This window comes from Coturnix japonica, unplaced genomic scaffold, assembly GCF_054131305.1.
Source record: "Coturnix japonica strain WE unplaced genomic scaffold, WE-NBRP24 Scf147, whole genome shotgun sequence".
Taxonomy (NCBI): domain Eukaryota; kingdom Metazoa; phylum Chordata; class Aves; order Galliformes; family Phasianidae; genus Coturnix; species Coturnix japonica.
This window is the reverse complement of record NW_028189050.1, coordinates 5,088-19,128: the sequence shown is the minus strand read 5'-3', so window position 1 is coordinate 19,128 and position 14,041 is coordinate 5,088. Positions and strand designations below refer to the sequence as shown.

General features: G+C 42.0%; 1 protein-coding gene across 1 annotated transcript in view; it reads right to left on the bottom strand.

Moving 5' to 3' along the window:
• LOC146751077 (cytosolic carboxypeptidase 4-like) overlaps positions 1 to 12,431 on the bottom strand; it is a 94,185-nt gene extending 81,754 nt beyond the window's left edge. Inside the window, exon 1 of the mRNA XM_085535678.1 lies at positions 12,232 to 12,431. Coding sequence (XP_085391804.1) covers positions 12,232 to 12,389 — 158 coding nt within the window. The 5' untranslated portion in view covers positions 12,390 to 12,431. The remainder of the gene's footprint in view (positions 1 to 12,231) is intronic.
• Between the last annotated feature and the right edge of the window lie 1,610 nt (positions 12,432 to 14,041).

Sequence of the window (14,041 nt, the reverse complement as noted above, 5' to 3'; positions counted from 1 at the left end):
AAGCAAAACTGCAGCCTTTCAATCCTGATAGCCTGTGTCAAAATGGTCTCCATTACTCTATGGCTGCATACACATTTACACACAAAGAACGCTTCTTGGCAAACCTCAAAGCAAACTCCTTATTTAAGCTCACATCAGGCTTAAGCAAGAAACCATGCCCTGCAGGTAGTTTGTGGAGACATAGTGCTTGGTAGACACATGCTGTTTAGGGACCAGCCATTCCACTTGAGATCATGCAAGTACAATTGTGGTTTCAGAGCTGCCAGGTGTTTCTCAAAGATGGATAAAATGCTGGGGGAAAACAAAAACAGAATACGGACACTGTCTGATTGCATCTAAGGGATTTCTTTCAGTCACTCTGTAGCTCACAATAACTGCTGCACACCCAGTTGCTGTGACTTTTGCCCGATGGCTTAAATCCAGCAACGTCCTGTATTCATAGGCAACAGGTTCAGAGGTTATAAAGAACTACTCTGTAGCAGCCCAAAGGTAGCACACTAAGCAATGCCTGACATTAAAGTACATACAGTTTTGTTATGGCTCTTTGACACCCTTTGGGACAAAAGATATAAGAAATAAATTGCTGTCATAGCAGTACACACAGTCAGAATTGACACATGGCAACAAAAAAAAGGGAAAGGCACGAACACTGGCCAAACCAGTTCATTATAAGTAACAGCCCCGAGCTGGGCTTTTGTTTCTGTAAGAAACCACATAATGGAAAGATAGACTTGATTCTGATTATTTCTGCTTACAGCAACAGAGACTTTTTCTTAACATTCTCCTTTTTATTTAGATTCCCAGTTGTATTAGTATTATGAGTTGGGAGGCTCAAAGCCACTGCCTCTGAACAGACTACATGCTTGATGAGATCCTGTGCTGCTCGAATCAGTCTAAAGATAGACAGAGAACTAGAACAGTTCAAGGGTGCCCTCACCTGCACATCACAGAAAGAGACAAATTACAGCTAATTCAGTTAGTGCAGTTCTTTGGTGCTCTTCACTTGAAAACTAGCACACACACAAAAACATGCAATGCATCACCCAGGCATGGAGGTCTTCCAAAGCAAGCTTTCTTCCCTGACATGTTTTGGAGGGGGTGGGGAACAGTCACCCCTCTGCTGCCTTCAGCAGTGAGCTTTCTACACTGAATGTTAATATATGTTTATAGTGAGACACTAAACAGGTCAACTAGAAAGAGGTTTGGGTATTCCTTGCAAATGGTTTAACCCACAGAGTATGGCCTGTCTTTCCAGCCTTGACTCCCCAGATATCTCAGCCTAAATCCAAGGAGCTTACCTTGAATCACCTAAAAAAGTTCAAATAAAATGTAACAGCCATAATCTCCTATAACTCTTGACTTCACTTTCAGGCTCTGCTTTACAGCTCTGCTACCACAAATATAATCCAGAACTGCTTTGCTTAACATTACATCCACTGGAGCATAGAATTCACCGTGAGCTCAAATGTGGTACTAGAGATTTCTGTGACAGAATATCATCTATAAGGGACTTGGATGAAAGACCACCACGTTTTTTTCCACGTCACTGGAGCAAGGATTTAAAACCCCAATCATGCTCTGTAGAAGTGACAGACGAGTGCAATAAACTTCATTAATACCCAAACCTCTTTTCCTGCTTCTTCTCATTTTTAAGTGGTATTAAAATAGTTTATGATTGTTCAGCTGCTCTGCACTTTACATCCTCTTATGTGTCATAACCATTTGGGGGATGACAGAAAAATAGACACTTTTTTTTAAATCTTTTTTTTTTTTTTTAATATAATTTAAAATTTTAATGTATATTTTAAATTACATTAAAAAAAAATACAAAAGCCTTTAAACTACCAGACAATGAATATGCAAAATGTTCCTCAAAGTTTACATTACTGTTATCATTGTTATCTACTGGTAGAAACGTCACAGACCAGAGATAGACCTGGGAAGCAAGTTTTGCTTTAGATGGTGCTCAGTGGGACCAGGTGCCCCTTAAATGGAGGATAGATTTTTTTTAATCAAAAGCTGAGCTTCTGAACATGTAGGGGAGAAAAATTAGAGATATGGGAGATAAAGAAACATTACCATCTGAGATGCCATGTGATATACATAGAAAGAACCCCTGTACTCACCCAGAACGTTGTCACTGCATAATAACTTTACAGGAGTAGGAGTAATAGGACTTCTTCAACTATAATAACTATACCTTAAGTACTTATCATTTTTGGAGACAAATCAAAGCGACCCAAAAGGTGGTTTAGGATCTAGACTGTATTGTCCACTACCACTTCCTCACTGTGCTCTACTTCCTCAAGCAAACAACGCAGAAGAGGCTCTATCGAATGTAATGGAATATTTAAGCACCTCGTACAGGGACACATCCACCTGTGGAATTTACAAGCCAGTTCTAACAGTACAAGGAAGAGTGGCTGAGCTCTGAACACAGCAAGATCTCTACAGCAACTTAATGCCAAAATAATCACTATTCCCATGCAATGAAGTATCACCGTGCTAATCTGAAGGTTCCTAACAGGATCACAACATCACCGAGCTGGGGTGTGTTCAAATACCAACTTCGTAGTTCTACAGTGCATACAGACACAAGGTCATCATTACTGAAGCCCCCTTTGCTGCCCATCTCACCCTCTTCTTTTTGTTTCATATTGTTTCCTCCAGCTCAAATTCTGGGCCAGATGACTTCAAAAAGCTCTTCATTTTTCTATCCCTTTAAGACTCCAACGCTTTACAGCATTAGAAGTGTGGCTGACTTTTTTTTCCCTGACTCCCAGCAGTGCTGTCTTTCAGGTCACAGGAGAGGTTTTGATTTCCCACTCTTTGTCATTCCAGCATCAACTTAATTTTCTGTTTTTCATTCTCTTGCTGCTTCCCTGGGACATGCAGCTGGTTTCAGAAATTAAGGTGACAATTTGCTCAAACTACTGGGGTAAAATTTGCCCGTGTAATTACCCTAATTGCATGTGCAATCATATGAACCATGTACGCAGGTGAACTATTCAACCTCAGCTGGTCCTCTGTGGGTGCATTTTTGAACAAGCAATTTTGAAAATACAGGCTTCCAGATGAAGCTTATTTTTGTTGTTATGCCTCTTTGTCCCATTTTTTAAAACACCATTTTCCAATTGCCAGCCCATTTCTCCAACCCAAGGCAGTCACATATCTGCTCTCCTACCACTGTACTTTGCCAGCTGTTATTCAATTGAATCTGTTATTCAAATGAAACAGAGGGCAGGGAAGAGCGGAAAAGAAACACAGAAACAGAGATGTTAAAGAACAGTAGTAGCTAAAATACCGAGCTAACTAAACAGAGACATTTAAAAGCCAACACGCAGTAAGGCAGCTCTACCTTTGCATAACTAAGCTCCAAGTTTTTTTATTCATATGCTTTTAGAAAGAACTTCTGTGCATATATCACAAAAAATGATGTGTTTTAATACTTAAAAGGGACTGAATGGTCGTATAAAATTTGAAATGTCACTTGGAACTCCAGGGATGTCCAGTTTGCAGGGTGAAAGAAATACTGCTCGATTTATTACACAGTAATATATGAAGGTATATTATGAGAGACAATAACCTTCATTCCCAGGCAATTTCAGCTTTCCAGGTAGTGTGGATATTGCAGTAAAGTATTGGACATTCTTCATTGCATCTATAAAAGTGAAGTTTTTACAATTTCATTTTGTGGACTTTTTTCCCATCCCATGAATAACAACTCCAAGTCTGAATCTGTAGCTTCCAAAAGGCATTAACTTGGGTAAGATGAGTTGGTCTTGAGATAAGTGATCAAAACTAGCCCTTGCACTCATGACATGATCTTCTACCCAGTACATTCAGCATTTATGTCGGTACTCCATGCCTACAACAACCAGGAATCAGATGCAAAATCCAAGTTCGTTAGTATCTGTGTGACATCTCATTGTAGTGTTTAACTATGGGGTGAACTGGGTTCAGGGTTTGCAGGTGCATCGTGACAATTTCAAGAAAGCATAAAGAAATCCCTCATCTTACAGCGTTCTCCAGTCCCTTCACTGATGATACTGAACCTCACAAATCTTCCCTGGGTGGCTGAAGAAGTCACGGCAGTGAGATTCTCCCCCCCATCCTAAGAAGAAACAGTGAAGGAAAGCAGTAACTACAAAAGCTTCCACCTCCATAAAGTACATCATGAGAAAATGGATTAGCCTTCACAACAGATCCATTAGCCAGCACCCCAGTATCCTCTTTGTTCTTGCCAATTCTAAAGCACGCTGTGCCAGTATTGGATCAGCTCCTAACAAGAGACAAGCTGGTCCTTGCCTGTCTGCACAGAGCCTAGCACAGGCACAATTGCTATGGGAATAATATATTACCAAATGGACTTAAATGAGCGTAATAACAAACAAAAGATAATCATACACACTCAAACTAATGCAAATAAGAATATAATTCAATCAACTCATTAACTTTACTAAAAGCTAGCTTTGTACATCAGCCTCCTGGCTCTTAGAACTGTCAAAGGAGCGCAGACATCTGATTATGAACTCCCGTTGTCAGTCAGGAGACTAGACATGAATGCTGAACAAAAATAATTCCTTTCTGAGCCCACGGAACATCGTGTTCATATCTAATATTCATGCTACCTTGAAAATACAAGGTAGTAGCCATATAAAATGGAATAATTTCTGAGGCTTAAAGCTGAATCGTTTAGTAGTCCAAGACATTAATATCACTGAGCTCATATCAAGTAATCTTCAAGTGCAGTGAAATTCCCAAGTGACCTTGACTAATCTGAACAGATTGGGTATGAAAGCATCAAGGGAGCTGCAGGCACCTCATGGGGGGAACCTTTACTGTTTCAGAGCAAACACTGTGCGTGCTTTTGGGACTGGAAGACCAAAGAAACAAGAGACAATGCATTTGGTCCCCCCTGTTCTTAAAATGACCATTAACTAATTCGTTTTTGTGGATGTTTAGACATGATACTGTTTTCTCCAAAGGCAAACAATAGTACAGCACTTCCATAGGATATTGACAAGCAAGAGAACAAGATCATAGACATTACATATTAAGAAACCCTTGGCCCTATCTATGCCAGACCTCCTCTGTGAGGTCTTTTTTGGTCTCTACCAAGGCATACAGACAGTGGCACAGCCCTCTGGGCAATTTACCAGAATCTAGCATTGTGTTGGCCTGTTATAATAACAGGCCTCTGGACTCTGGGACAAGCTCTTATAATTCAAGAGACTGAGCGTATTCTCCTGCCCGACCTCCTGAAAGCGCATGGAAAGTGCTGGAAAATAAAAGGAAAGGCAGCAAAGCACCCAAAGTCTCAGCTACTCAGCTTTCAGAAAACAGAAGCACCAAGCAATAAAACCAGCTGCTGACATGAGACTGGTGCCGAGTCCCACAGACAACGATAGCAGACAGACTCCTATTTTAGAGACTTGACGAAACAATAAATTAGGTGAGGGTGTGTTAGAACAACAGCTGGTTGCTAATTAGTCGCAGCCCCCTCAGCAGGGTATCAATAAAGCAGCAAAGAACATCTCGAGTAAATTAAATTTTAAAAACCCCTACTGCAATCACTCCCCTGACAGACCCTTCCTTCATCTCCCTTCTCAGCTTTTTATTTATTGTAATTACTTTAGTAATAAGATTTGTTTCCTTGTTATTATATGTATTACTATGCAGGGCGGCAACAACAACAATAACAACAATAGCTAGGAAGAGTTATGTTGCTTATTTATCTCTGTGGCTGTTATTGGGCCACTGGGTGGATAGAGCAATGAGGAGGTGGGTGCCTGGGAAAAGCAGTAAATAGAAAAGAAAGCATATTCCTCAGGAGCAGAGACATATGGGGACATATTTACAAAGGAGGAAACACTGACAATGAGCGAATAGATCTAATAACTCAGGGGAGCCCAACAGCTCCAGCTGATAAAGGAAGGAATAAACAATACTGCATTAGAAGTGTTGTCAGGAGTCCTGGGGTGTAGCTGCGTGCCAACAGAGGTTTACCATAGGAGAGCCAAGGATGGACTGCCATGTTAGCACAGGGCAAAGGCTTTGTCTGAAATAGGGTCATCTCCCACAGCATACTGATGTACTGAGAAGAGTTTGGTGGAGGATCAGACTCTGGTTCTGGGTCCACCAAGGGAGAAGCTGCAAAGACTTAAAGAATCACATACCCATATTTTATCTTATGTTGTTCATGTACTAGCCAGATTTCATAGCATCATAGACTCATTAAGGTTGGAAAGACCATTTAGCCAAGCTATCAGCCCATCCCCACCATGCCCAGTGACATCCCTCAGCGCCACATCTCCACGGTTCCTGCACACCTCAAGGGACAGTGACTCCACCACCTCCCTGGGCAGCTGTTCCAACACACCACCATTCCTTCTAAAAAGAAATTTTGCCTAATATCCAACCTGAACCTACCCTGGTGCAAATTGAGGCCATTACCTCACATCCTATAGATCTAACCTTCCAAATCATGGGCTTCTGCTATAGGGAATCTGCTGAGACTATCAGGAACAATAAGGCTGCTTGCCTTGAAGAAGTATAAGTGGTCTTAGACCCTCTTCACTAGAACTAAAGAACAAGCACCCAAAATTCTCAGGACGGCCTGCTGAGAAGACCGTGATGGCCAACAAGAAGCACATTTTCACCAGTTATGCCTCACCACCAGTGCAAGATCACTGTCCTCTTTATGGGGACAGCTGAGGCAACACCAGAGGCAAGAGAGGAGCACTTAGATAAGAACCATCTACTGCACTCAAAGAAAGTTCACCCACAGTTCATAGCACTTCCCTGAGCCACATTCCAGATGCAGTACAAGCATTCCTCAGACATGGCATTTTCATCTGCTCTGAGGTCCCGAGTCAGCGCTTGCAAATAGACCACCTTATAACACAGAGCTCAGAGCACAGCCATTCTAAATGAGTAAGGACTGAATCTTATGCAAAAATGTTCTTCCACACGCATCTACCCAACTACCGTTGGCACTATCCTTAAAGAAATGCATGCATCACACATCAGCTAGTCTGGAGAGACCCCTTAAATTGTGCTTGCAAAGTGCATGGCATCCATTTAGATATGCAAGACTAGATTCTGAGAATTCAACTCCTCTTTAACCCTCTGATCAGAGAGAAGCAAACAAGAGAAGGGAAGGGAGAGTAGGAGGGATGTCTACAGCCACATGGCTTTGTGTGCCTCTACTTCAAGATTTAATCCTCAAGGATGCAGTTCTGGGTCATCAAGTGAGTCCTCAAGTGCGGCCCTTAGCTTGTTTGCTGTCTATGTCCAGCTCTGCCTCTGACTACGTGGAGAACAAAATGTCTCAGTGCAGGAGAGTGCACAATAATATAGGAGGAAATAGAAGTTATATACACAGATAATGCTTTTGGGTAGAAGAACTAGCTTGCTTCTGTTCTTCCTACAAGTATCCTTCAAAAAAACTTTTTTGTTTCAAAAAGTAAGTGGGAAACATTAATAGTTAATAGTTTCCCTTCTGAGAGCATGCAATAGAAATGTGTTCTGAAAGGGCTTTCAGAGGACTTTTCTATCTCTCCATTTCTGTAATTGTCAGAGTTAAAGCTTTTCTCTGCTGGATTCCAGGGCGCAATAAACAAAGCCCTGTAAGTAAAACAGGATGGAACAAACAGCCTGACTAAAGTGAGAGTGAATATCAATAAAGAGAAACAAACAAAAAGCCCAGCTCACCTGCCTTACCTATAAGCAGCAGCAAAGCTTACTCAGCCTGTGTTGTGGGAAGGCAGGTGCAGAAGGGAACAGGGTGTTTTTAAACCAGATAAAGAATAGTCCATGGCTATAATCCAAAATGCAAATCAGGATTTCCTCTTCCTAACAGCTACTATGGTTACCCCATGCCTTCGAAGAAGTCACACTGCTTCCAAAAAAATTAATCTTCCTTTACCAAAATAGACTCACCGGCTCCCACCTCCACTGATTGGTTCAATTCATTTACAAAAACACATCAAGTTCCTCTCATTGAAAAGCTTCTTTGATTCAACAGTAGGGAAAGGAAAGCGAGAAAAGGGCAGACAGAAGGGAAGAAAGAGGAAACATGAAAGGGAGTAAAGAAAAAGGAAGAAGGTGGCAATGGAGGAGAGAGACATGAACTTGGAAGAGAGAGATTGGGCAGTTCAAGACCTGTGGATGCTCATAATAGACAGTGCATGGGCAGTCTGAAGATGAAATATTCTTTAAAACAAAAGCACTTATCTAGGAGTTCCACCTCTTGTTTGATCAATCATATCGCAAGGCCGAATCATTTTTAATTTAATACTTCTGGGAAGTGGGGGGGAAGCACTCATTAAACACGGGCACGGTTGGCAAGCACTGCGCGTTAGCATTTGGCACTATTTATTATTGCTGTTTATGGTGATATAAATTAGGTTATACTGATATAATTAATAACCCTAAATTCAGGGGTAATAAATAGCAATATTTATATGAAACTGCAGACTCTGAAGAAGTCCAGCCAAAAAAATCCCCACAAAATGCTGACTACCACGTTGTGACTGCTAACATACACATGGGAGCACCAGGTACGTGGGTGCAGAAGATATGCAGGTGTGAGCAGACACTGAGGAATGGCTGCATACACAAGCTGTTGACAGAAGGGTACGTAGCATGTGCACAGAGAAGACAGCCTAAAAGCAGGTCACAAGATGGTACACAACTGCATGGAGAAGTGTTGGTGCACAGGCAACTTGTTGCTCCACTGTGTGGTAATGAGCTTATGTGGAACAGTGTGAACAGCCAACAGTGCTGGGTATTTCTTTGTAACAGAACTGTTTGTGCTGTCATAAGCTTTTACAAGTTCCTTTCCTGACCCTGGTTTTAGTGGATGAATCAGAAGAACTAGATTGAAGAGAAAATGCTCCTGGTACACATATTTCACTCATTTCAAGCTGTGTGAAGGTTGTGGTGTGTCATTATTTCATCCTCCCAGGAAGAAAACTCAGGGGAAAGAAAAAAAAAGGAGGGGGAAATGCTCAAGGTCACATACTTCATCAACAGCAGAGCCAGGAACAAAGCACGGGTCTCTCACTCACCCAGTATAACTCAGCAGTTTCCTAATCAAAGTGCTGTGCTCCTTCATGGATTCTCCACCGCTGTGTAGAATGGAATTCCTTCTCTAGCTTTCCTGTTAATCCGTGATTTAATTTAAAAAGACGATAAAGGGATGAGAGAAAACAGTCAGCTGAACACCAACCAATACCTTGGGTTTTCACAGAACAGCCTTCGCAAGATAATTAGCCTACAAGGACACTTTCCCTTTAGTAATTTAATGCCTGTCACTTTGGACCATCTTATAGCACCGTTCTTGGAGATTAAGACTACTTTTACTTGTAAAGAAGAAAAAAAACACACAAATAACTATATCAGGTCAGACCATACATCTATCAGAGGCAGCATCCCATTTCCAGCAGTGGTCAAACACTACTGTGTGACAACACACAGGATGCACTTAATAAAAAGTAGTGTCTAACATTAAAATATATAGCCACTACCAGATCAGCTGAAATTTATTTGACAAACCCTACATCTGACTGCTATTCAGGACAGAGCAAAGGCTGCCCAGGGAGGTGGAGTCACCATCCATTGGAGACCTTAAAGAAACATGGAGATGTGGTACTTCAGGACACGGTTTACTGGGCAATACTGGTTGTAGGCGGACGGTTGGACCAGATGACAGACTTCTTTTCCAACCTTAATGATTCCATGAGAACAGTCGCACAGAACACAACTGCTCATCAGTACTCTCTGGATTGAACAAACTCAAATTATATGTGATATTGGGTAGTGATTTTTATTTTTATGTGATGACAGCCTTACTCATACAGACATGCTTGCATCACCACTACCTTCATTTAGCATCAGCAACAGGACTCAACTCTCTCCATCACTGACAGACAGGAATAAATCCTCATAGTACTGACTGATGTGAAAGGGAGTGAAAGGGAAGGCTGTTTCCTAGCTCAGCCACACACAGTCAGAGCATAATCACATTACTGCCATCATATCTGTGACAGAGGAACATTCTCTGCATGCAACTTTCAGATCACATTAACCAAAGCAAATACCAAGGCCCTGATCGTCTTGTTGCTGCACAAGGCTCTCGAAGTGTGATTGCACGGTATCCTGCTGGGATGAGCACTCTTCCACTGAGCTGTGCCTGCAGCAGGGAGTCAGCTGGGGAAGGGGCACAGCTGGGCTGCTGGAAGAAATCCTTTGTAACCGTGCGATGGCATTCATCTTTGTGACGGGCAGGGAAGCATTATGCACACCCCAGCACACAGGACTGGGGAGGAGGGAGAGAGTGAGGAGCTTCAAAAGAACTGCCAACAGAAAAGAATTCAACCCTTTTTTAAATATAAAGATACCGAGGTAACGAGACTAGAGCAGGATTAATACCAGATAACAGAAGGATGGATGGGTAGTACAGAAGATGCACTTTCAAAGCATGAAGATTCGAAATGAGTGATGATTCAAAATAAACAGTGGATTTGACACATTCAGTCGTGATTGTAAATCTTAAGGCAAATAAGTGGCTTCCTGAAATGTGCTACAGAGACCTAAAAGTAAGTAGTATGGACCTGTTTACAGCTATTCAGTCAATAATGGCCTACAGACCCTTTTCCTGGAAAAAGAGCTTCCCTTTGTGGCAGTGATTTGAATGACAACAGAGTTTAATACAGCACTTAAACCTAGATGAAGTAGAACATTAATGGACAAAGAAACCTGCATGTGCTTCCACATGCAGCAAGGGACTAAAAGTCATCTCCAAAAAGCTGCCAATAAACTCTAGGCCAAGAAAAGAAGCTTTTCTTTCTGTGCAGGAACACCTCAGTCCACTGAAAAAGCACATGGGAAGAAGCAAGAGCAACAGAGCCATGGGAGGCCCCACAGCACAGCATTTAAATTGGAGCATGATGGAATGGTTCTCTCCCTTCCCCAGGCTTCATGCTTAGCTACAGAGCCATAGCCAAGTCCTTGGACCTCTGCTCCTATCCCACACCAAACTTTCCTACTCATCACCAGGTTGAACTACAGTGGAAGCTCCACACGTTCCTGTGTGATATGAGCTCAGACAGTACCCTTCATTCCAGGTGTCACCAAAAGCCACACTGTCCCTCCTGAGGACCCTTCCTCTGCTATGCTCACTCCTGACAGCTGGAGAAAAAAGGTCAGACATTCCCTCCAGCCCTCCATCTGCTGGAAACTTTAATTAAGCAGAGTGAAAGGAAAAACAGAAAGCCACAATCTTTCATTTTTGCTTCTGCTGTCTGGAAGAATCAAGGAAACATTTGGTGCCAGCAGAAGCTTCCAATACTCGGGGGCAGCATCCAGCTCCCCTGAACAGCCTAAACTACAACACACTCATGTCCTGGGGAGAACAGGAACACAAAAAACTATGCTCATAGTCGCAGACCAGAGGCTAAGAACACTCCAAGCTGCCCTCTGCTGAAGCCCAGACCACAACAGAAAGGAATTAGATTAGGACCAAATAAGCTCAAGATTTGCTTAAGGTCTTTACCCTGTTTCTTCAGCACTGGATCAGCACAACCTGACCTGAAACCAGATGAATGGTTGTAGTGATGATGTGGGTAGGAGCAATGTAAAGGCAGCTCTGAAGAATGCAAAAAGAAACTGGTATATTCATAAGCTCAGAAAGACTTGGAATCTCTTCAGAAGCATGTGGGAGGAAACAGAGTAAAGGAGATAGGAGAAGGAGGGAGTTTCATTATACGGAAACATTTCCATAAAGATACGAGCATTTAATAGATCCTTACATCTTTCCCCCATTCAGGTTATATAAAGCATTAATTAAAGCCAGTTATTCCCAGATATATCAGCTTGCAGATAAAGTTTGCCCTGCTGATTTGGCAGAATAGATAACTTTCCATTCAGCAAGTAAGATTCAGTTTGTCTGCTATCGCTAATACTTCACCCAGTCAGTTGGGACACCTTACGGCCCCACACAGTACAGAACCATGAATATCTGATGCACACGAGACAGCACACTGGGCTGTATCCAGGACTTACATTCTCCTTACAGGACTGATCACAGGATGAATAAAACACAAGGCAAAAGGCAACAGGAATTCTGGCCCAAAACACTGAAGACTAGGCCTGCTAAGTATACAGCAGTAAAGCCTGCAGGTAAACCCAGTGAAAATTCACAATAAGTATGTTACTACAACGCACTTGCCATTGATGACTCCATCAGGGTTGAGCATGGGGACAATCTTGAAAATGAAACATTTCCTCAGGAGATCAGCAATGGGATCACTGCTCACAAGGAACTCCAGGGTCCCCTTCATCACCCAGCTGGCGTTGCTTTCACCAGGATGAACACGGGCCATCAGAAAGACATAAGGACGACTGTCTGTAAAACAAAGCAAAGGCATGGAGATGTTATGCACAGAAGCTGCAGAGATACGATGCCAACTTTTTTTTTTAAGAGAGAATCTTACTAAACAGTTCATGGACAGAGCCTAATGAACCCCTGTTGCAAAGCAGACTAGCAATTTGGCAGAGAAAATTGTCTTGCTATCAGATACATTATTTGCCATTCCCATGAAAAAGCACCCTCATTTGGCCTAGTTACACGTCTCCAAAAGCTCTCTGTATACACATGCTCAGAAGAGACCAAATTTGACAGCAGATTGTTTGAAAATCCCATCTGTGTTGAGCAAAATCCACAGATGGGCCAAGGGAAGAAGACAGAGGTAGACACCTGCCAAGCATAGAGAATAAAAGAAAAGGACAAAGCAATGATGTGTCTTAAAATTATCCTTCTGTGAATGTTCACAATCTCAGGCTGCTGTCACAAATCAACCTGACACATTTGCTTTAGTGGAAGCCACTATCTGACAGGGAATCACAACGATGCCATGATGTTTTTTGCAGCTCTGTCAGAGCACAGGCTCTCTAGTAAAGGGACAGAAAACAATCAAAGGTATCATCTGAGCATCCTTGTAAGCAAACGCTGATTTAGCAAGTTATGCTTCTATGTCCTCAGCTCCCAAAGCTGTACTAAAGTCCTTCAGTTTTCTAACAGCTTTACAAATCATTACTCAATTAATGTGAAACACAGAGGTGGAATCACAGAACCTTTTGAGTTGGAAAGGATCCTTAAAGGTCACTTGGTCCAACTCCTCTGCAAGGATGTAGACAGGTCTGGAAACAATCCCACATTCACCCCTTCCCGTTCATAGGCATTTGATGGGTATGACCAGAGTCTCCACTCGAATTCATACAGAGCAATCATACTGTGGTCCAGTAAAGCAACCAGAACTCTGCTATTTAATAGCCGTGTACTAATCTTTATTTTTCCTTTATCATTCTTGCACCTTACCCTGAGATTAGTATATTTTCACTGCTGTGTATACATTAGTGCCCAAGGCGCTAATGGACTGTAAAAGATCCCTTCAGCCAATAGAGACATACTAGGAGTTCTGCTTACTTTTTATTACAAAAACATATATATATTAGAAAACAACCTCTATTCAGCTCCAGCTAGATGCTGTGCATTACAGTCTACCTTAGTAATGCTTTAAAACAGCAACAAGCAAAAACTACTTTTCACAAAGGCATCAGTTGCATTTTGCTATTTCCAAACATTTTCTTCTTTCTCCCATCATCATGATTTAGTGCTGTTTTGCAGGCTCATTGCTGAGCTAAACTTATGGGACTGTGTTGTTGTAGTTGAGAATGAGGCTCTTGAGGACTCCTAATGGACAACAGCTGTAAATAGCACAAAGCAAAATAAAACATGCTCCCTTGCAACTGATGAAAACGGCTTTAACTCCTGTCTCTTCTATACATTGGGAAAGCATGCAGCATGTTAATTGAGCGATTCTTTCTTCAGTTACTCTATGAGAAAACGAAACCACAAGAAAGGGTCTTCACATCTCAGAAATGGAAGGTTTGCCACAATTCAGCTAATTGAGGATACTGTGAGACTGGCAGAGATGTGAATTCTGCTCTCCTCAAGACTGATAAACCTCTGTCT